Raw genomic sequence first — 23,923 nt, 5'->3', positions numbered from 1 at the left:
ATTTGAAATCTTCTTGCCATGTAGGCACATGCAGACTGTGATTTGTTGCACAAACCTTCCTCTGTTATTACAGAAGATTTTCTCCCTCACAGTAAGTAGGGAAATGAAAGGTTCATAGTTGACACACAGGTTTACTCTTTGAACCTTTGCTCACTGGGAGCAACACAGTAAGTGTTCTTGGTTTACAAGGAAGCAAGCAATTCAGTTTTTACTGATTTCTTTACAGATATTGTCTGTATTTAGTGAGGAGGGTCTAAAGGAATGCTTGTTCTTTCAGTTTTTTCTGGATTCTTCGTTATTTCCACTGCTGCAGTTGTTTAAAAAGGAAAACAACCCAAGCCTCTCCCTATACACCAAACAACGTCCCTCTAAACTCCATTTAATGTCTCCATATAGTTTCATCTTCTGGTCTTAAGGCAGATTTTTTCAGTGTCAGGTGATCCTTTAATTCACTTCTGAATCCCTTCCAGGTTTTTAATGTTCTTAAAAATGCAAATGCCAGATCAGAGATAGTGTTCCAGAGGTGGTGACAGCAGTTTTGTATACAGAAATAATGCAAAGCATCTAGTTCTTTCCAATATTTCCTTACTTATCCAAGGATCAAATTAGTTCATTTAGCAACAGCATTGCTCTGTGAGATCACAGTTTGTTACTCACCTGCAGTTACAGAACAACTTCTTTTCCGGTTCCAAATCCTGTAAACATGACCTGCTTTCCTTGTGCCTAGATTTATGACTTTGCATTTGGCTTTATTAAAATTTATCTTGTTCAAATGAAGCCATCTAACCAATTGAGGCAGATCATTCTATAGAACATTTGCCTTATTACTTGCCACTCCACCAGTTTTTGCATGTTCTGCAAGTTTTACCAGCAATCACTTTGTATTTTCTTCCAGATCATTGAAAAAGATACTGAGGATTTGAGATTTAGATTATGGCTAGACTGTACTTGAAATACTGTGCTTAGATAGACATTCCTCATTTGTAACTGATAAGGAATGTTTAATATATTTATAGCAGTTATACCTAAGTAATTATTTGTTATAAGAATAAACATTAATAACTTACTTTAAGTAACTGTATTGAATACTATCAATCCATCACCCCAAGAAATCAGCAAGGATGTGGTGCTTTACAGTTATGTAAGTACAGTATATTAACCAATTTTCTTCTTTCATGAAAAATGCTAAAGCTTGCAGCCAGAGTGCTCAAGGTACAATCCTCCATTTCCATCAAATCAATTAAACTTTTGGGGAAGATGAGAAAGCTGCATTCCACAGTCTTTTTTTAAATTATTTATAGCATATGAACTGCAAAATATTATTTAAATTTTAAAATAGCAGTTCATCTTACTGCTTCCTGATGTCCCTGCCAGACCATAAAGAATGAAAGCTGATGCGAGCAAATGGTGTCAGGCATCTTGGTTATGGGTCTGGTGGCACCTCTGTCTCCTAGTTGGTCTGTCTCTGGATCTGCTTTGAAACAGTGTAAGCTGATCAGAGTCAGAACAACTGTAGTCCTTCTTCCCTCCCACTGTCCAGAGCCACATGTTTTGTATGAACATCAGTGTTCATCTGGCTCCTGTGGTGAGCTGACTCAGGGATTTAAACTAGCTCAAAACTACGAGGATGGTCATAATGATGATGCAGAACTGGTTTTGGTATGGGTTTTCTCCTTGAACCAGTTCACAGCAGGACCCTGGCTAGCTCAGCAGTGCTGTAGGAATCTGAGAACATGGTCTGAGTTGAGGAAGGCCAGCATCAGTGTAAATTTGATTTAGCAGCCTGTGTAAATATTCTTAGGTCTCCCTTGGGCCTCTCTGCTTTTTATGCTGTAGTAGCATGATTTTCCAATTCTTAGATTAGGTCTTGGGCAGCAGTCACCCCAAAAGTTGGGATCACTGGTAAAGAAGACCTGATTGCATTTTGCACTTACAGTTTTCCCTTTCTTTTCAAAAACTATTGCCTTTGATTGATGGCTATTAGTCCCCATTCAAAGAGGTGTCTTCTCTTAATTGCAAGGACAAAGCTTATAGAGAAGAAGATTTACATTGCACAGGTTAGGTAGAACACACAGGTTACAGTAATGTTTTTTTCACCATTGCTTCATATGCTGTGGTGATGGTAGAGAGGGTCGTATTTCTTCATACACCCCAGTGGATAGAGGAAGCAACGTCAAACATTTCCCCAAACATCTAATTTCTGATGATTTTAGTCTTTCCGGTTTGCTAAATGCATTGATCCTTTTTGGTAAGCAGAAGTTTGTAAATTAGCTGGAGACTGGAGAAAAGATTTTTGCAACTATATAGATAGGAAAGTGTTTCATGATACTCAAGTGTTTACTAAAAGGCCTGGCCTATTCTTGTGTTCCTTAAAGCTGCCAGGTAACTGAAATAACATTCATAGAGTAAACTTCCTAATGACCAGGTAACATATAATATTACTAAATTGTAGAGAAGTGCCCTGTTTGTCACAAGAATATGAAGTATCTTTCAACTTTGTGCCTTCTACTACCTGAAAAATTGGAGAAGGGCTTCTGCCATACATAGTGATGATCATACTGTCTTGCTAGAACTGGGGTTTGGTATATTCAGTGATCAGCTGAGCTTTCCTGAATATTAATGACAGGGTCTTCAAGAATGCTCAGGTTGGTCCAGCTCTGTTTCTGCTGGCATCAGTGGGACTTCCTGCTTCCTTCGTTCACTTCCTGCTAACGATGGATTGTGAGAAGTAAAAGTTACGTACCCAACTATATTCTTTATGGAGCTCCTACTCCATAACATAGTTCAAATGTTTAAGGAGCTGGAAGGAGAATAGATAAGTCATTGTTTGTCATAGTGCACAAAAATTTTTGTCAGGTAGGAGCCGCCCTGGGTGATAATTTACATTTTAAGTGAAGTGTCATGTATCACTCCAATATTTACAGGGCAAAGAGACAGGCATTTGGAGAGAATTTTTTGTACAGGTAAATGATTTGAAATTAAATGTATGGCATTGTTTCCATAGGGGTATATGCAAGAGCAGTTCAATCTCATTGGGCAGTTTACAGATGCTTTGGGCCACATGATTGTCTGTATGCAATGCCTCAAGCTGTAACATGCAGGCAAATGTCCCTACAGTAATTTCCACTCCTCCATCTCTTTACGTCTCTAAATTCATTGCCTATGCAAACAGAAATAATTACTTCTTTTCTGCTCCTATAGCTACACCTGGAATCATCTCTAATGAGCTTCCTATCTCAATGCTTTTCTCCTCTCAGCTAGCCAAATCTTGGAATTTTTTGGAATATCTTGCATTCATTTCTCTTCTTTATATTCTTCATGCCATTGACACTTTCAATCCAATGTTTCCTTTGAAAATAGTATCTTCTGCAGGGTTTGGTGACACTTTCTTCTGATTTTCTGCTAACTTCTCTGCTTAATTCCACTGCATCTTTTTCAATGTATTGTCTTTCACGGTGCAAGAGTGCTAGGGACTTTCTATCTCTCCCTAAGGGAGCTGTCCATTTGTACTTCATCCACTAATGTCATCATATTGATGACATATTTCTGACCCATCTCCTGCAACTACTTTTCTTGGTTCTCATCACCCACTTTGATAACCTTCTTGTCTCCAGCTTTCTTATCCTCAGACTATATCTCTCTCAGCAGATAGCAAGATCACCTGTTTTTCCCATCATACCTTTTCAGCTCTTATACTGTCTCTTTCTCTTTGCTGGATTAAATTATTTCTATTCATTATCTTTGAAATGCTTCCACAGATTAACTCTGGTCCAATGTACTTTTATCTCTACTACATCACCAGTACACTAAGCCTCTCAAATGACAAGCACTATTTTTGTGACTCTCCTATGGCTGACAAGATCCTCCTTTAAATGAGCTATACAGGAAACTGTGCCCCCTTTTCCATATCCCTTCTAAAACCTTATGTCAAATTTAATGTCTCATGACCATAATTAGTTCATAACATCCAGGGAAGAGGCAGTTGAAGATAGTTGCATTATCTTCCTTTTCCCTTTCATTTAATGCCACTTTTCTTAGATTGTAAGTGCTTTGGGTTTTGGATTGCAGCTGTATACAGATTTGGAAAATGGCTAGCCCAGGATGCAAATAATCATTTTCTAAAAGGCTTCTTTTAACTTTTGAAGAACAAACCTCATCATCATTGTGATGTATTTAAAACATTACCGCTTGCTGCATTTAGTACATAATAGCCAGATACCTTTTAGCTGTCTTCTCTGAACGATGCATTATTATGGTGATCCTTATTAAAATATTTTAAAGCTCACATAATTCCCCCAATTAAGAATCCAAATAGGCATCAATAAGCCCAGAAGCTCTTCAAATATACATATCATCAAGCACCTGAAAGTTACCGAACAGAAGACAATGCTGATTGTGACCATTACAAAATTCTCTTATCCAGGAACTGCAGAAGGGATAAAGGAGGGCATGTGGTACCTGAAAGGTTTCAAAAGAATAAAGTCAATGGAAGAATGAAAAGGCTCTTTTAGAACATCTTGAGTATAGTGTTAGTGCGGGAGGAAGCCACAAGGTCCTAGGAACCTGTAACAAATTCAGATTACAGATAAATGTCTTGAGGAAGTCTCAGACAATAGAAATTGTCATAGAGCTTTTGAATGTTTACCTCCCTCACTTACTTTCCCTTCCCTTATCCTTGACTATTAAATAACTATTAAAGTATGTCTGGATGGAGAGGGGAAGCACAGGCATAATTTGTGCATGGTTTGTGCAGTAGCATGTAACCTACTGCACTTGTGCAGTGGAAGGATGCAGTAAACCTACTCGTAGCAGCTTGGAGAAGCACGCACCGCCTTAGAGAACAGCACAAACATTGCTTTTGTCAGGGCTCTGCAAGCACCGGAGGCTCCCTAAGCGGGGGGTTGGGGGCCGCCTGGGAGCCTGGCTCCGTATCACCAGCAGGACCCATCCCCAGCAAGGGGCACTTGTTTATGAAGTGTCCTGGCTGTAGTGGGAGCGTGCACATTGTCTGCTTGGTTCCCACCCTGGCCAGGGACCCAAGGAGTCACTGTGGGGCTATTTCAAGAGGCTGTGCAGAGCATAAAGTGGATTTGAGACTGAAGGGTTGTTGGGCATGTATTTTTACCACGGACATTTTATTTTAAGGAGAATGAGAGAAAAGGGAGAACTTTGGTGTCATTCATAATGTAGATTTGTTTGTACCCTTAATTGAAGCTAGAAGTTCTGAGACGCTGAATCACTTCTTACAAGCTTCTTTCTTAAGCTAAATAAAAGCGCTGTGTGGTTTCCTATACAGATTTATCAAACCAGAATCAAACTACAGAATTCACTTTTCTGACTGGGCACTATGAGGCACCTGGTGCATTTCTTTCTGAATCTGTTTTACGAAACCTCCCTCCCTTCTGCTTTTTTTCTCTTCAGCTGCTACCCTTCTCAAGTCTGGTCTGTACTGTCTGTTCCATGGGAGACTGGTTATGTCTGCAGTCCCTTTCTGCACTTCTGGTAGCGTATGCTTTGTGAAAGACCTTTAAGATAGTCACCTAATGCTAGGTATTTTAAGCCTAGTGTATACACCCCTCATTTGCCATGGCAGCCTTACAGTCTGTGGCAAAATCAGAGCTAGGGTCAGAGTTTAGATGGAAGAGGGACGTCATACAATACTGTGTAATTACTACTGTAATTCACTTCTGCTGAACTACCTATAGATAGGTGTGCAAAATGAATGTCAATTAAAGCAATCCAAGCGATGCATTGAATCCCAGACATAGAGAATTCTAAGTTGAACACGCAGATTATGGTAGCCAGTTTGGGTCAAGTTGTTGCAAAAGTGGGAATTAAATAGGAGGTTGTAGCTATTAAAAATATTTTATTAAACTGTTTGTGTCTCCATCTGCCAGTAGCTTTTCCTGATTAAAACTCTAGTAATTGTTCCTATGTGAGTATTACAAAATGCACTAATATGGTGATCCCTGTTAGAACAGGGACCTGAAATAATGTTCTCTAGATAAGAAATGGATCCCTCTTCTTTATATCTGTGAGCTACCTGCCGTGCTGTGGATGTGACAGAATACTAAATAGTGGTAACATATTTAAAATATGATTACAAGTATTCGACTACATTCATCCGTGGCATAATGGGGCAGCTGTGTTATTAGGCTGTCCTTAGGAAATTGAATTACTCTGATGATAACAAATGGAAATGACTGTTATTTAAATGGGAGACTATTTGCATAAAATAGGCACATGGCAAGTGACCAGCTGTTAAATAGGTGTGAAAGACCAAAGTTCTGGATCAAGGATGGAGGAATTCTTGCCAAAGATTTTCATATTATGGCACTTAACCTATATGTAAAAATTTCTGAGTCAGAAGAGCTTTGAAGATCTGAAAACTACATCTCAGTTTATTCATTTTCCTCTTTCATATTTTTATTTAAGGACAAACTAGTGATTCGCATTCAACTAACTCAACATTTGGAAAATGGAAATAAAGAACAGTAAGTCAGATAATACAGCTTCATTTCTTAAGGGGAATACTGTTGGATTTTTTGGCAATTCTGGAATAACTATGTGTTTAATTCATTGTCATTATATATCAGAGGTCTGGAGATAATTCAGTGCAGAAGAAATAATTTAAAACTATGATCACCTTAGTAACATATATGTTCACTTTATCAGCAGAAATACATTGGATCCGTATCTTCCCAGCACTTTTCTGTACCTTATTCCAAGTGGAGCTCAACTCAGACTCCTATGAGTGTCCCTTATATTTTCGAAAATAATACCAGCTCTTATGACACCAAACCTTTCAGAATGGCAAGCTCAAAAAGAATTTTTCCGCAAGTCCCTTGGTTAGAAGAAAGATTGTACAAGCTACCTGGAAGACCATTTCCTGTACAGTTCATCCCTACATCTCCTGGGAAGGCTGTCAGAAGTTGTAAGACTTACATCTACTCATCTCCACTGTATACTGTGGAGCAAGAAGGTAAGAAGTGTTTCCTATCATATGTAATCTTTAAAATAGGAAGAAAATCAGCACTTTACTGTTTGCTCATTGCTGACTTTTCTGTCATGTGGGCCGCACTCTCTTGTGGCTTCACAGTGGTACTTTTGCATGTAACCTAATAGATTTTTGCAGCTGATGAGCTGTATTATCATCTTCTCCATGTCTATAAGCATAGAATAACTTGGTTTATGAATAAAGGACACTATCAAAGCTGCACAATGAAAAAGATCTTGAATACAATCTTGGAATTTTTTTATATTTTCTGTGTTTCTCACAAAAAGTCGCTTATTCTGCAGGAAGCAGGTAACCTAGATGTAAAATATTAGTTTTCCAAAACCTCCGCTTTCCATCAAAACAGTATTTTTTCAGTCAAAAGTTTTCTATATTGAGAATGACCCTTATCTGTTTTTCCACAATGACTCTTTGAGTCGCTCGGATGTGCAAGAAAATGAGGCAAGATGGCATGGGAATCGTGTGAATGTCCTGTGACATTCGTGTGATATCACGTGAATGGTTGTGGTTTGGGCTTACTTTATTTAATTCCCTGATGTTCTTGTTGCAAAGTTAGAGAATTTTTTTTTGACTGAAGAGGTCACATTTTCCATGCATCTCTGCATTTTGCTTTGAAGATTGGGATTTAGTACCCTTTTAAACATGAATGTCCTAGCATTGTATACTATACTGTAATTTCCTAAAGAAGAGCACCCCTATAATACTGGGCATCTGTAGAAATATTGCCAAAATTTTCAACTCTGGCCTGCTGATAAGTTTAACAACTTCCTCTGGTTCTACTTGAGGTGAAACAAAAGCATTATAAAAGGCTGCACAATGCATTTCTCTGAAGGAAAATTTATAAGCCTGATTTTCCCTATTCTGTGAAGTGAAGTTTGGAGCTATTTAGCACCAAGAAAACTGTTGTTTGCATTTTGGGGAAAATGCCTTTAAGCTTTACTCCTTTGCCTTTGTTTAGAGATAAAAGGAATGAAACCACTAAATGCTGCAAGGTATAAACCCAATCCAGTTTCCTGTCATCTTTAACCTGTAGACTTTTATCTGTATTCTGTACAGTTGGCCCAAGTCCCACAGTACTATGACATTTGGCAAGATCTGAGGGAAGAATGATCTCCTTTGCATTTTGATAGGAATGCTGAAAAAGTCTACCCACCAATTCTGAAGCTCCAAAGATCCATTTTTACATTCAGATTTGTTGTTTACTTTCTTTTTCTTCGTAAAAGAATGTGTCTACCTTTGCTGGATGGCACCTTATTTCCAATACTCCTAATCAAAGAGCCTCTACATAAATATCTATATAGGTGTCCGAGGAGTTAAACCACAGCTAATAGAATTAGGTAGAGGACACTGATATTGTGATATATAAGTGAATATGCCTGTGAACACCTTGTAGAAAGATGACATGGTTCTTGTACTGACTCACCTCATTAGCTGAAGTTGGAGCCCAGCAAGGAGATGCTGACTGATACCTGCTGTCTTACTGGAGTATGTGTGGTTCATTAGGTCTCTCCAGACAAGAAAGAAAATAACAGTGTTTCTGCAGAGAGAAAATGTCTAGTGCAAAATTGTATCTACAAGGAGAATCTTACAACAACAAAGAAAAAGAAAAAATTAATGTGAAATTTGTATTTTCATGAACTCGCACTTTGTTCCAGTTTTGCTATCCTATTCCTTCAGTTACTAATACAACATAGCCTAAATTATCTCTTTTTCTGTGTGTCTTCATTCTTGTGCTGGTAAAAGTGCTAAATGGACAATATTAGCTGTTCTGTTTCCCACTTAAAATCCTGATTCTCAAATAGATAATGAGCCAGCCACCTCTCTGAGGTTTCACTTTCACCCCTAAGGAAAGGTTTGTGACACCTTGAATTGTACTTGCCTAACTGAAGAGAGTTGTTGGGTTGCATCTCTTCTAATATTTTCATGATTTTGGAGCCCTTTTGTGAGGAACACAAGGATAAAATAGCTACAAAGAAGGTAGCATGAGCTTTACTATACTAGCACTCCATGGTAAACTTCCCAGCACACTCAGGATGAAATGGCTGTTCCACATACGGGAGTTGTCTCGAGCTGCTAAAGCAAACTCAGCAAAGATTGTAAGACCTCACTCACCTAAGTCAATGTTTCAGTGGACTTCAATGCAGTTATTAATCAGAGCAGAGATTTCAGGACTGGCTCAGAACATATGAGTAGTCCCACTTCCTACACTATGTTAATAAAACCACCCAAATTCCATAAAATAAACTCTTCTATAAAATAATCAGTCTCCTAACTTCCTGTATACTTCAGCACTAACCTTTTTTAGAGAGAGTGAAATTAGATCTCCTTAGCCTTCCATGATATCATCAGAAATGCGTAATACATTAGCATTGTATTTGTTTCACTGCGTAAGTACAGGCAAGCAGATTTATTCATTTTAGCCCTTGGGAACTGCAGCCTTTCAGAGTTCTCTCCTCCCCATTAAGTTTTTCTAAACACACTGTTGTTTTTTTCTAAATATAAGTGGCAAAGAAAAGTGTCCCAGGCATGTAATTTCAGTAGTATCTTCTTCCCTTATGACTCATTACTGCTGAAATCAACACAACTTGGGATGTGCTCAGGAACTTCAGTACCTCTTTAATGTTTTCAAATAGTAACATCTGTGCATGTTTATGACTTCATGCTCTGCCTTAGAGTTAGTCTTGGCCAATGTTTCTAGCTGTGAAATAGTTGTATTTTGTAGCAAATAAGGTCCTTGTGCTTTATAAAAAGCAAGAGAATTTTTATTATTGAATATTTCATTTAGCACAACAGCACCAATGCTGCAAAAACAGACCCCTTTTATCAGAACAGGTTTGTTTTTATCATAAAGGTTTGTTTAGAACTTGCCCCTTATATTCAAAAGTTGCTGATAAGGGTTTTGTTTTGTTTTGTTTTGTTTTTCTCCTGGACATGACCAAACCCTTCCTTTCATTTTCTTCCTTCATTTAGAGACAATAATGCCACTGGCTTTAAACAGCTCTGAATATTCTTGCAGACCCACTTACTGCAGCCTGCCATTTACCGTGATGACTGGCTGAGGGAAGAAAGGATACAGAGGGGGGAAGGAGAAAGTGGTGAGGAAAGGCTGGCTTGACAGTAGATACCCAGGAAAGGACAGAGTATTTTCAGGGAATAGTAGTGACCTAAAAGACCCTCCTTTAGGAGATGGTTGAGGAAAGGCGACTTGGAAGGAATCTGTAGCGGAGGAAGCACACAACCATTCTTCCTTATGTTTACACAAATGTGCATTTGTGTAGAGGCTATATGAGAGAAATACCTTAAAGGAAAATTACACATAATCATGAAGGAACTTTTGTCATTGTGTGATACTGCATCCTGTGCATTAGTATCAGAATGGCTGATGTTTGAACAAACAATTTCATGAATCTGTGGTTTGACAGTACTGCTGGTTTTGGTACTCTAGTCAAAGGGCAATTTACTAGATCGATTTCTGGGATGTTAGCAGCATAATTGTCTGTGTCTGACTGTACTCCATCATTATTGCTGTACATCTCTGTGTAGTGCATTCGAAGTTTTGTGGCATCTAAATATAGCAAATAAATGAGCTATCCTTCAAAGCTCAAAGTGCCAATAAAACTGTGAAGTATGAAATGAAAGTGCCAAAATATGAGAGAGATGTTGCAAACTGGCATGCAAAGAGGAAAGACAATATCAGCAAGAAAAGCCATGTGATTTATGCTAATATTAAGCCTTCTCATAGAAGATGCCTACCTGGCATTCAGAACAGTAGTGCCATGTGTTGGGGAAGTTTAAAGACATCCTGTGAAGCCTTTTTGTGTGCTTGATGATACATAAAGAAAGCTTGAAAGGTTTATGTCAAAGAGAGAATTTTTCTGCTTGACTTCTACATTTGAAATTCAAATTTTCCATGTTGATTGGGGAGCTAATGAAATGTTAATAATCACTAAGAAGCAAGAGACCGAAAGTTGTGCAACTCAGAGGAAAAAGGATTTAGGGTCAGTCTTTTTAAAACAGAGTTTGCAAAAATGCGTAAACTTACTGAACAAAATGGAAGATATACCACAAAATAAAGAGAAGGCCAAAGATATTCAATCTACCTTGTATCTTCAATGTGGGGGGAGTAAGGTGCCCCTGATGGAGCGTATGAACTTGCCCATGACACAGAACGTGAAAAAACTGTGATACCTGTGTTGAATCAACACGTACATATTTTAAACAATAGAGGAGTGATGTCTGAAAGCAAAATGATGTGTCATAAAGTAAAAATAATTCATGGGGAACTTTATATTTCTAAGCTGGAACATATCAGCATTGCTACTCCAGGTTTGGCACTCCCTCTACTGGAGCTACATGGTTTGGTGGCAATTTTTTTCCTTTTCGTGCTTGACTGTGGGAGGATTTTGCATGAGTGTTTTGCCAGAGAGTTAGCCACTGTGAGTGGATGCAGGTTGCATTTGTCGGGGTGCATTTGCTGCAATGAGGTAAGAGAAGCTCACAGGATCAGTCGTGGTTGACTGAATCCCCCTATATTTTTTACTTTTGAATTAGAACTCAAGCACTTCTCATATTCCACTTTCTTTTACTGAAATTAGGGGCCTTCATTTGTTTTCTTCCTTGTGCTTTGTTTCTCCCTGAAAAGTGTGCATGTGTGAGAGAGAGGGAAATAAGGATCTGTTTGCCAGTGTGCTGAACTGAAGTGGGTAGGGCCTGGAGGAATGAGCATCTTCAGTTCTGCCTTGCCCCTTCTGTTCTACTCCTGCACTGTGGTAGGATTACAGAGGTACTAAAATAAAGAGAAAGCTTCCAAATGTATCTGTTTGTAAGTGAACATAATATAAAATATAAAACAGCACACAACATAAAAAAATGGAATATGTTAATTTGGGGAAGTAAGTACAGAAGGAATATTCTTATTTTGTACGGAAAGCTTCTGGAGGGAGAAGACAAGTTAGGGGAAAAGAAGCAGTTCTTATAGTGTACCCATATTTGAAGTCTATTGAGTGTTTTTGCTATCTTTGGATCTTCCAAAACAATTGCTGCATGTGTACATTCCTAATGAGATCTTCTCTAAAGCAATTTTTATGCTTAAAAGTGGTTTGGTTTTCTCTATGCTTGTGAATATAAAACAGAGCTATGTGGAGTGTGTGGTCCACTTGCATAATGATTTGGAGTTCAAAATTAATTGCAGAATGACACTGGAGAAAATGTTTGCAGTATGTACATATGTTTGTCGTTTCCCCGAGAAGTTTCTCATATTCTTTCTTGTAGGAAAACATAATGACTTGGTGTCTCTCTTGGGCTGACTGTGTTTATACATCTGCAACTAAATATATTTTAAATCTGTCTTACATTGCTTGTCTTTTTCTAGAGAGAATAAGTGTAACTGAGTTGTTGTCCAAGATTGACTCAATGAGTAGAGCTTTGCAGAATGAGAAAAATGAGAACTTTTCATCTCTCAGGTAAGACCTGAAATAATTGGCTAGACTGTTAATTATTTTACCTCTCAGAGCCAAATAAGAAGTTGACCATGTCTTTTTATAGGTTACATTTTTGCATTGTTATACTTATTGTAAATTCCTTGCTGTAAATTCTTTGAGAAATTATAAAATCTGTGCAAAGTCATCAAGTTCTATGAAATCTAGGAATAAAAGTTCTGTTTGATTGCTTGTGGAGTTATTAGTGCCTCTTGAATATATAGATTATTCCCAAAATCTCACTGAAAAATGCAGGATAAGCTGTCTTTCCAGTGATATACTTAAAGGACTTCAGTTGTTATAGTAAGCCTGAACCTTACTTTGTATATGTATAAAGCTGCTACTTTAAACTCTTGAATTTTTCTCATTGATTTTAGTGGTCAAACTTACATTTACAGCCTGTAATCCAGGATCAGGCCCTATACCTACTGAGATGAAAAAAAAAGAAAGAAGAAGCATTATATTATTTTCAAGGTACCCACTTGAACACCCCGTTGTGTAACATCAGTTACACAAATACCCACCATATCTGCAGGCTTTCTTTAGAATGTCAAGTTCATAACTGAGTCACTTTAAAGGTGTTTCTTGGTCAAAAGGACTAACCAGAGAATTCTGTCTATGCAAGCTAGCTCTTCCCTGGTGGGTGCTGCTCAGGAGCCTGCTGGCAGAGCGGTATAGTCAGGGAGAAACACAGTGAAGAGGAGTCCCCTTGTTTTAACATCAGTGAGAGAGCAGAGTTAGATAAATTTGTGGATGTTGGTAGTGTGAATTAGAGCTATTTGTGAGCAGTACTGGCTTTTGCTGAAACCTGATGGTACAGGATCAGAGAGTTGCACCCAGCTGCCTCTGCTACCTCTGTCTCTCCCCTGCACGCACTGTGTCCAAACAGTGACGAAGTCTTGTGGAGAATCTAGCTCTTAATATTCAAAACCGCTGTCCTGTTCACACCATAGTTTTAAGAGGAAAAAAAACCCAGTATCTTTGGCTGATGAAAATCACAGAGCTGCCTTGACTTCAACAAATTGGTGCTCATTTACAGCAGGTGAAGATATGACCCAATTCTGCTAACAAAGATCAGCCTTTCCCTTCTTTCTATTTGATCACCATGGTATAATCATTCCATGGCACATCCCTCCCTTGTGGCTGCACCACCTCTCATGAAACTTTATAGGCCTAGGCTGTGCAGCTTAACTGAGCTGGTGTTTACTCATGGCTGCAGCCCATGTGCTGTGATGTGAGTGTGTATGAACACATGCCCACCCACCAACATGAGTAATGGAGCACACTCTAAGCCATTATAGATATTTATATGCAATCTTGGCAGATACTTTGTGAGCTGAATCTTCCCAAAAGTTGCTTTATGCTTTTGATAATTTTAAAGATTTCTCAAACATCCTTATTATCATTTCAAATGCCTTTCTCATATTAATGCCCCAAAACAGTTGACAGTAAGTTCCTTTTATCATCTGAATTCTAGCACTTTAAGGAACATTCTTAGTGGAACATTTTCAAATTTCAATTTGAGATTGAAATATTGGTGAGAGAATATAGAGACCTAAGTGTGTAATCTTAGAGACTTACAGTTTTATCTGTTTAGCAGAGTAATTATATTTGCCTTGGAATGAGCACAATGGAAATGGCTACTCACAGAAAACATTTTAGATGTATCAGTGAGCTTTGGCTGTTTCTTTCCACATATCCTCAAAGGAAAACAAAATTACAGTTTATGAAAGACTTTTCGTTTGCTCCTTCTTCCATCTTCCTAAACTGAATGGATGCATCAGAAAAGAACAAACCTTCATATATTCACTAAAATGTTTATCTGATGATTTTGCAGGCTTTCCACTGCTTAGTCTCCCCTCTCCTTCCCCCACTTCTTGTGTGCAGCTAGACAGAAGAGAGAAGTAGAATCATAACGGGGGAAGGAATTAGGGAGGAACCAAAAAAAAAACAGCACTATCAAGCAGAAAAGGGGGCAGGAAGGAGATGGTTATGACCAAATGCATTATTTTTTCTAATTTTGGACATCTTTGAATTTACCTACATCTTTGTGCCAACATTTTGTAGACAGAACCCCACTTTACTGGAAATCCTAGTGTGTGTCCGTTTAAACCTTCTGATCTGTTTTATAAGTGAAGATGGTGACATGAACACATCACCTAGCTACTTGAAGGGCATGCAAACATCCACTGCAAGTGTATATATCTGTTTATTGAAGGGTAGATACCTGGCTGAAAATAAAATGAGTACTGGCCCAGCATCATCAGTAGTACATGAACACAAACCGTGAACTCAAAATTAATGGAAAATTTGGGGGGGAATTTCTCTTTTGCCATCTCTTACATCAGGCTCTTAAGATTGTTCAAGAATTCCAGGAAAACTCATTTAGTCTCCCAAAGTCCTTGTGAATTTATTTAACATTCTAATGGTGACACTCCCCCCCCCCCAAAAAAATATAGCTGTACTTCTGATTTTATTTTGTGTTGCTTTTAGTTTAACCTCCTTTCAGCCTGAGTAGTTCATGTAACCTTTCACATTTGGAATTCACCAACTGCTTGAGATCAGCCTCCTGATCATGCCCTTAGAGCGTTATAAAAGGACTTCAGAGATTTAAAACAGAGTTATAACATGGATTTTATTTTGGGAAAGTATAACAAATATCTCAGTGAGAAAGCAGGACTGGGCACTATACTTCTGGATCATAATAATGTTCTTGGAGAATGTCACAGGATATTGGGGTTAGCAGAAGGCTGAATACCTTTAACACTACTGAAATCTTATAAGTCTCTAGAAGTAACCTTCTATACATATTATATGAGAGCTCTTGATATTACAAGCATGGATTTGTCTATTAAATAAATCAAATACAAAGACAAATGCATTCTTTACATGATAGTGTACTTAAATGTGAAACTAGATTATGTGCATGAATTGTGATAGTGATTCCCTTTCCCTCAATTTCCTATTGATCTTTCACTAATATTAGGATCCTTGTGTCCATGGTTGCACAGCAGGCATGGAAAAATAGTGCTGTAGTTTTAAAAGCACCTTGGGTTACTATCGACTGTGTCAATTATCGGTAGACTCATTTGCAGGCCAGAGGTGAATCTGAACTGTGCCATGGAGGCTCTGTGGCTCTTAGTTATTTCACCAGTTCTAGAAATAGGCCAAGGAAACAAACTTGTTCCCCTGGATGAGTAAGTTTTCTGGGTCCGGCATTATGCAAAACTAAGCATAGTTTAGCAGCTAGACTAAAACATTTTAGATGAAACACATTTATATTAATATATTTACATTTTTTATGGAGCTCAAAAGCACAGTCTCCATGACCAAACTAGAACTGAGCAAATATGTGGTTAGTTCTCACGTACAGTGAGTAGTTTTCATTAATTGATTTTGCCAATAGAATATACTTTTTATTTCTGAAACTATCCACCATGACAGCTACATAAAGCATTGTTTTAATGGTAAAATAAATAAAACATCTGGAACTGCTGGAATTATTTCACAGACCAGCCCATGAACAGATGAGCAGACAGACTGGCATCATTATGAAGAGGCAAAGGCCAGGATCAATCTGCTCCCACACGTCCAAAAGAGAATGAAACTTCACAGAACTCATTCTCCTTGTCTCACTGCCACTTACTATTCACTTAAGAGCTATAGCATATCTGTAGGCAATGCCACTTGCCCAGACTTTCTTACCAATATGGACAAATCTGTGTTTTCCAGGGCCACCATAGATAATATTTGCATACTTTCATTCACTGACTTCTGTACGCAGAGTACCAACATAAGTGGCAGCTAATCACAGTAGAAATGGCAGAAGTCTGTCCATGAAGAACTACACTGAAGCCATCTATTTATTTCATATTATTGCAAAGCAGTTTTTAGAGTGTAATGACTTTTAGGCCCATCTAATCAGAACAACTAATTTAAAACTCACAGACTCTCCAATTAGCAAGTCCCCAAACCCAAATCTAGTGGTTATTCGAAAGGTTCATTAAGACTCTTACTTGAAGTGTTAAAAACATATTTTAAAGTGGTATCTTACAGAATGTGAGAGCTATAAGTTTAGCTTATAATGTAATCCTGTAGAAATAGAGAATAGATCAAATTTTATTTATTTATTTTTTTAAGCAGATCCTTTGATTTACCCAGTGCTTCTTCTAGACCGTATGGTGTTCTCAGGTTTAAGATCACATACAAAGGTAAAGAATAAATCCTGTTCTTGTTCAGAGAGAAGGTCTGTACAGAGCGTTAGAAAAGAAAAGTTATCCTGAGTTTTTTGAGAGCTTGAGGTATTTTTAAAAAATTCCTCAGTTTGATTTTTTTAATTTTCTGCAAAATTTCAAAAGTTTTAAAACATGGAAGCTTGCCAAATTTAATTTTTCTTGTAAATGTTAGGCTTTTCTGTATCTCCACATATCTCAGGGATGACATTCTGTATTTATCTCCTAACCCCCCTCCCAACGAACAGGCTTTACAAGCTTACTTGAAACCTTTATCGTCCAGCATTCAAACCCAAAGTGAAAGGTCATTCACTGGGTTTTCCTGTGAGCTATTATACGTATTTCTTTGTACAGCTGAGCATGTACTAAGAACTTGGCTGATCAACAGTACTACTGTCAAGTTCTGGTCTGTGATCCTGTTTCTAACTGCAGTAGCTTTGATTCTTGATCCTGACTCTTGTATGTGTATCACTTTGTCCTGCCTCTTATCCCAACTGGTTCCTGCTTCCAAACAGCCTGCTTAATCCTCTTCCAGCTTGCTTCGTTTGACACCCACATCTTGCTGGATGGATCTCCAGACCCCCAGCTGGGTCTTGCCTTTGTTACCATTTACTGCTTGAATCCTGATTGTAGCTTGTGCTAGCTCTTTGCTGGCCCGAGCTGCTGTAGTTGAAGGGCCAGCTGACAGCCTGAACTCCTGTTCCTCTGTGGAAACTCACTAAAAATAATGCAAGTGAAAAGAGATCTGCAGTAAAAGCTCCTGATGCAAAATTGAATACTTAATGCTTTTGTAACCTAAGGAACTTATTCAATTCCATCTCTTTCAGTCAAAGGGCACTGAGAAATAGATATAAGATCTGACTCTTGTGAAACTAAGACACTTCTCTGACCTGAGTTTTCCTTGATAAACAGAAATAATAACAAAAATGTGTTTGCTGTAAACACCTCTTAGGACTCTCACAGACTTAACCGGGCTCCGAATCATGATAGTCACTAAACATTTTCTTAATCTCCTGCAGTTAAAGGTCCCCAGGCTGGCTGTTGCTAACAGCAAAATGATCTGTCTGCTCTTCTCTTTTTTCTCTGCACTGTACAGTCTTGGTGTAAGGAAATGGAAGGCTGCAAAAGACAACGGATACCAAAACAATCAGGTTTTGAGAGTGAGTTAACATATATTCTTCCTTCTGATGTAGACAATTTAAGGCTTTAACACATTTCACAATATAAATTTTTTATACAAGCAAACAAGAAAGAACTGTTTTAGGCTAGTATTGATACAATACTGCTGTCTCAATTAACAGGAAATTTTGGAGTATATCCACAGTGTGTTTTTGCAAGTATTGTTAAAAATGGCAAAGAAAGGCTCTGAAAACCTTTATTTGATTGTTCTTCGGGATTAAATTGCAGCATAACAACTTGCCCTAAACTGACTCAGCTGCAGCCTATAGCTGCCCACCCCCAGAGCAAATCAGGTAGGGAGGGAGCTTTCAATTACAGTTTGTGCTTTGGTCTTCCCTTCATTACAAGCAGGAAGCAATCTGTTACAGTCTATTCAGTATGGGATTATTTTTACTTCTTGGCTGGCCCTGATCTGCTAACCAACAAGGTTGGATATCTGCTCCTGACGCTCATGCTGTGCACCTCACTCTATCTGATGAAGTGGAAACCTCTGTGGCGTCACTGAGAGAGTTGTGATGCTATTCAGTGGAACAGAATAGTATGAGGCAATTTTGTAACAATTTGTAACTGTCATTTTTAGAGGTAAATATCCAATCTTAACAGTATGTGGTACACAGGTGTTATTACTTTGTGATATTGTCCCATTTGGGTCTATTGGTCAGAAACATAGGCTTTGGTTCCATGAGCTGATGTATGTAGACAAGCCATGGATGTGTGCAAATCACTGATTTCTGTATGTGAATGCTGGCAGATTAGCTTGCAGTGCTGGGGTCATGAATGAAAAGAGAGAGGAACATAATTTAACTGCATAATTTAAAAAAAAAGTAGGTGATTATTTTATTGGTATTAGACATCCTGTACATTTATACTACTGGTACTGAAAGTTGAATCAGAGCATGCTATGTGATGTAGTTTGTTACATCTTTGCTAAGAGAACCGTATAATAACATACTCACAATATCTGCAAAAATGTTGATTTCAAAGAAGAGATTTTCAAAATTCTCTTATTTAGCGCTTTAAGTGCTTTTCAGTCCTTTTTTTAACTAAACACAAATTGCAGGTTATCTATCAACTTTTTAAGCTAAAAGTGATTCTTTCCTTAAGCTTAGTGGAGTTTATCATTCAGAAGTAGGAACTAATAAGTAGTGATGGAAGTGGCTAGTAATATCCAAGAAAAATATGTTTTCTAATAATTTATTCAGTGATTATTGCCAATATTCTTCAAACTATATTCAAGCAACTGTCAAACTAGCTGAATACCTAAGTCTTCAGTAAAAAAACAGAAATTATTTGATGAAAAATGTCAGGATTAATTCTAAAATGTTTTTAATAAATTACTTTAGTCCAGCTGTCTTACAAAGCTCTGTCTTACAAAGTAAAAGGACCAGACCATTTCCCATATCTTCTGGAAATGAAAATTTTGTCATTCCTATTGTAGAAGAGGCTGATTCACTGTTAAGAAAGCTAAATAATTCATTCAGTTAAAAAAATTGAGGCAAGAGCTTCAAGACTATAAGCAAATGTAAATTCTTATGCATTCATACCAGTGTTTGTGTGTTAACCACTAGGCATACATAAAAATACACATGAATGCCTGAGATCTGCTGGTCCACTTTGCTTACAGATACAGCTTAGGTTGATAGTACAGAATGGATATTATTCTTTTATTTGCTAATGCCCAATAAATATCAACCTGCCCTTTGTCAAATATGAATAACAAGAAGAATAACATTCCGTAATGTTCTGTGAGATTATTAGTATAGCACCTTAGAGTATTTCCGTGATTTGTCAGGGATCATAACGTCTTGCATAACAGAGAGATCACACACATTTTTGTCAGCATTTCAGTCTTGCTCCAGGACCAGAAGAGATGTTTCACAAGTGCAGAAGTCTGCAAGTGGGGAAAGACTGAGGGAGGAGGAATTGAGGGGCTTCTTTTGCTGTCCTCTACCCCTCTTTGTTAAGTTCATACTGGTAATAGGGTACAGGGAAACTAAATGGGTTAAAGGCAATGTAAACTGTGCAGCAGCCCTAGTTCTTTTTTGCTGGAGGTCTACTGTGGCCTGCAAGTGTTTAAGGAGCTTCCAGGTTGACCTGGAGCCTGTTTTTCAGTTCTCCTTCTCCCATCTAGTGTGAAATCATAGGAACAGAACTTGCAGGCTGTTTTTTCTCCTTGTTTTCTGCTGTTATTCCTTATATAAAGGTGATTGGATGCAGAAGATTTCTCTTTCAATGAGCTAGATAGTTAGACTGAGTTAAATCAAGGGTCTAGCTTATCCCTATCAGCCAAAACCAATCCAAGCCAAAGGAGCTGATGACAAATATGTGAAAAATCAAACATATTTGATGGTAAGGAAATAATGCCAGAAACCTTGCATTGACTTGGTTCATCCTTATTCATGAACAGAGATGAGTCATAATCAAGCACTGACTTGAACTTAGTTCAGCTTTTTCATCCTGTTGCCCACCTCTATTTCTGTCATACAGAATAATTATTTTCTAGCATAATACAAGGAGACAAGTTGGAATTCATTTTTTGTCTATGAGGCTTTTTTCTTTTTTTTAAGATGCGTATGCTCAGCAAAGAGCAGCTTCAATAGTTGAAGTTTGTCTGAATAGCTGAAAACAGGGCCTTGTAGTGGAAAAGCATGGACCGATTTTGATGGGGAGGACTGGCAGCAATACTCACATCACTGTTATATATGCAAAAGTGTGGTTAAAGAAAGACTTGATGAACATTTTGGCAGCACTCTGAATGTTGAGTGGGGTACTTCAAGTGAGCCATCTGATTTACACATTGAGAGACCAATGCTGTGATTGGAACACCTGCATCACCAAACAGCTTTTACGCTTGGGCTTAGTCAACAAAGTAATACTGCCACCTCTGGAAAGGCTCATCCTGGCCAATAAGGCCTGATTCAAATTCTTCATTAATCCTTTATTGAGTTGAAGTAGTGTACTTTTTCCAAGTCACTGTTAGTTTGGTTTTGACAGATTTGGTAGGGGACAGAAGATAGCATCATAGAAGCCATAAATCTGTAAATATTTGCCAAACCTAAACTTTCTACAGGTAGGTCCTACATGAAAAAATTATATTAATTTTAACACTTCTGAATGCATTGTTGAAAAATTAATTTTACAATGAAAATCAGTTTTCCTGCTCTGGTTTAACAGATGATGCTAACAAGAAATCTGTTTTCTGAATAAAGGGCTTATTGCAATAAAGGCCAGAAACTGAAAGGCCAAGTGTTGGATGGTGCAGCTTTATCCATGACAGATGAGCAGTTTTGAAAATCTGGTCTTGAGAACTGAAGGACTGTCAAAAGCTGGAGGCCTTAGCATGTGGCTCTGGCTCACATTTAATTAGGGGTTGTTGCAGAATCACACTGCCTCCTGAGTGTGCACTCAGTGTGAAGACACCCACATCCTCTTTTTCTTCTGTAAAGGAACGCTGATTAGTTGCTGGGCTTAGGCAGAAGCATAGCTCTAGCTCTGATTTCTTTTCGTGTTACTGTTTTAGAAAATAAATTCCATTTTGAAATAAGAAAAGGATCTGTGTTCAGGGACACCTAGGTAGAATGAGAGTGTGGAAAAAATCAAGACTGAGATTCAATTTCAATCATCACACATAAGTGGGTTTTTAAGAAACAATCAAATTCTATCTGCTTCAGTCGCATTACCTGTATTTTACTTACTGTGTTAAAGAAATGACCAATTTTTCTATCAAAAAGAAAAAAATAGTGTCAGATGAAGATACCATTTTTAGATTCCAGTGTAGTTGCCTTTTCATTAAGTGCTTCTAAAATGGTGGGGTTACTGGTAATTAGCACTAGTACAAGTATACTTTCGAACCATCTACCATCTACGATTTGTGGGTGTTGTTTTGTGATGGCTCACTTACAACAAGAAACTCTGGAAAGGATTGTTTTTCTTGCTTCATTCCCCACAGTTTATGGTCATACATCTATCAGAAAAAAACCCACAATAATTTAATAACATAAAAATACACCGCTGATGGGCTTTTTCCTGAGAAAGTGTGTAAAACATTGTTTCATTTCATGGAAGAAATTTTAACTTGGAAACAGGGTTTGGAGAAAGGAAAGTAGAAAAAAGCTGTAGTTACTGCAAGTAAACAGTGCATTTTCAAATACAGCTTGAATCATAAAATAAAGAGGTAAAGAGATTTTATTTTACAAGACATGATATGAATTTGATCTTTATGAGAGATAGTCACTCTAGGTGTTGCTCAGGACCTTCAGTGTTTTTCTGATGACTAAAATCAAAGGCTGTTTAGAGCAAATTAGAGGTAGCTTGATTTTGAAGTGATTGAAAAAAATTAGATCAATTTGCAGCAGTGATAAAATAGCCTTTTGCTGTCCTGACCCAGGTCATGGTAGTCTGGACTACAGTCTTCTTTCCTCCATTTCTTCTGCCCCAATATTTCTTCTTCCTGTATTTTTGCATTATAGCTTAACAGAAAAGTTTTGCTGGATGGAGCAGGGTTTGCTTTTGGGACTGCAGGTTTTTTCATGTATTTCTAAGGGGAGTTATAGGCAATCTTTATGAGTGCTGCTGTATTTTTAGTAGTCCTCTCACTTGCCTATTAAATACAGGGCTGAACAATAGTAATTATTGCGCAAATACCAAGGTCCCAAAGTAGTACCATTCACTTCAGTGAAGAGCTGCTGTGAAAGCACATTTGAAAAATAACCCATGGTGACAAGAGATGGGGAATGAGGGAGACTGCAGTTCAAAGGGCTTTTTCTAAAGGAGTATAATTCATATGAGATTCTTTTCCCTGTTGTTTGCATTTTCACTGCAATAAAACAGGTCCATGGAAGTGGGCAGAAAGTGAGTTCTTTAACTAATGGAAAGGTTTATACAACTGAGATAAAGAGGGGCATGAAATAGGGTCCCAGAGGGGGGCTAGAAATGAGCTGGATCAGCTTGGATGGGATCAGCTATATCAGGGGATGAAGTGGGGGAGATTAACTGTAGGGTGAGACTTAGAGAAAAAGCAGGAAACAGAGGTGGGGGGGCAGAGGCAAGAGGGTGGCAGGAGAGATCCCAGGAAGTGTGAATGAAGATGCAGCATCTTTTCTTAACTGGAAATTTTAGGGACATCTTCCATCAATGTCCCTGTGCCTATACAATGCCAGTGAAGGACCCCCAATGTATTCAGGTGTTTGCAGGTTTTACTTCTGTTTTGTTCACTGTGAAACTCTAAATCCAATATTGCTTTGGTGAAGGTGAGCCATTGGAGTGGTACAGTATTTTCATTATTTGCAAGCAGAAGTTGTACAGTGTGATGGGAAGTGCTGTATTTCTTTCTTTTCTTAGGTTATGTTTCTGTTCCTTCAAGACCACTGCAAACTAAGAACTGTTGATTTTATTAAAGTTTTCCCTTTTTTTAGAAATGCAAATCTTGAGGAAGTATCACTTTTTTTTTCCTGAAGATTTATTTGTTTTTTGCCAAAAGGTATCATTTTTTCCTACATTTATGGAGCTATGGAGCCTGCAGTCCTATATATGTGTGTGTGTGTGTATATATATATATGTATAAAAAAAGGAATTGGGGAGGAAGTGAGGAAAGAGAAACTTGCATGCATTTCCTTTTCTCCCAAAATGTCAAGAATAGAATTGACAGGACTTTTGGCATTGATTGCAGTCATGCTAACATTTCACGTTTTGTCTTTCATTCATACACTGTGTACTCCAGATCTCAAACAAGCTTTCATGCTTCTTTCTGTGTACTTGCTAATGCATTCACAACCACCCAGAGACAGGTCTACTGCCTATTTCAGCAGATGAAGTTAGCATTGAGCTCTGGCTTTAGAAGGAAAAGGGCCAATGACTTTGCTCACCTTTCCTTTTAAACAGGGTTGCTTTGTAGATCTGCCCCACCCCATATTTAACCTACGAAGTAAAATTCATCAAAATTAAAAAAAAATGCAGGTTTGCCAAAAGTACCATATGCAAGTGTTATATGGAAACCTGATTTTTAGCTAGATTTCTGCCAT

The 23,923-nt window shown here is 38.0% G+C and overlaps 1 protein-coding gene across 1 annotated transcript in view; it reads left to right on the top strand.

Annotated features, from left to right (window-relative positions):
* Positions 1-1,404: 1,404 nt before the first annotated feature.
* Positions 1,405-23,923, top strand: part of IQCM (IQ motif containing M) — a 173,038-nt gene continuing 150,519 nt past the window's right edge. Inside the window, exons 1-4 of the mRNA XM_064511743.1 lie at positions 1,405-1,659; positions 6,676-6,982; positions 12,387-12,477; positions 17,821-17,884. Coding sequence (XP_064367813.1) covers positions 1,405-1,659; positions 6,676-6,982; positions 12,387-12,477; positions 17,821-17,884 — 717 coding nt within the window. The remainder of the gene's footprint in view (positions 1,660-6,675; positions 6,983-12,386; positions 12,478-17,820; positions 17,885-23,923) is intronic.

This window comes from Dromaius novaehollandiae, chromosome 4 (genome assembly GCF_036370855.1).
Source record: "Dromaius novaehollandiae isolate bDroNov1 chromosome 4, bDroNov1.hap1, whole genome shotgun sequence".
Taxonomy (NCBI): domain Eukaryota; kingdom Metazoa; phylum Chordata; class Aves; order Casuariiformes; family Dromaiidae; genus Dromaius; species Dromaius novaehollandiae.
The sequence above is the reverse complement of the archived record's forward strand: the minus strand, read 5'-3'. Positions and strand labels throughout refer to the sequence as shown.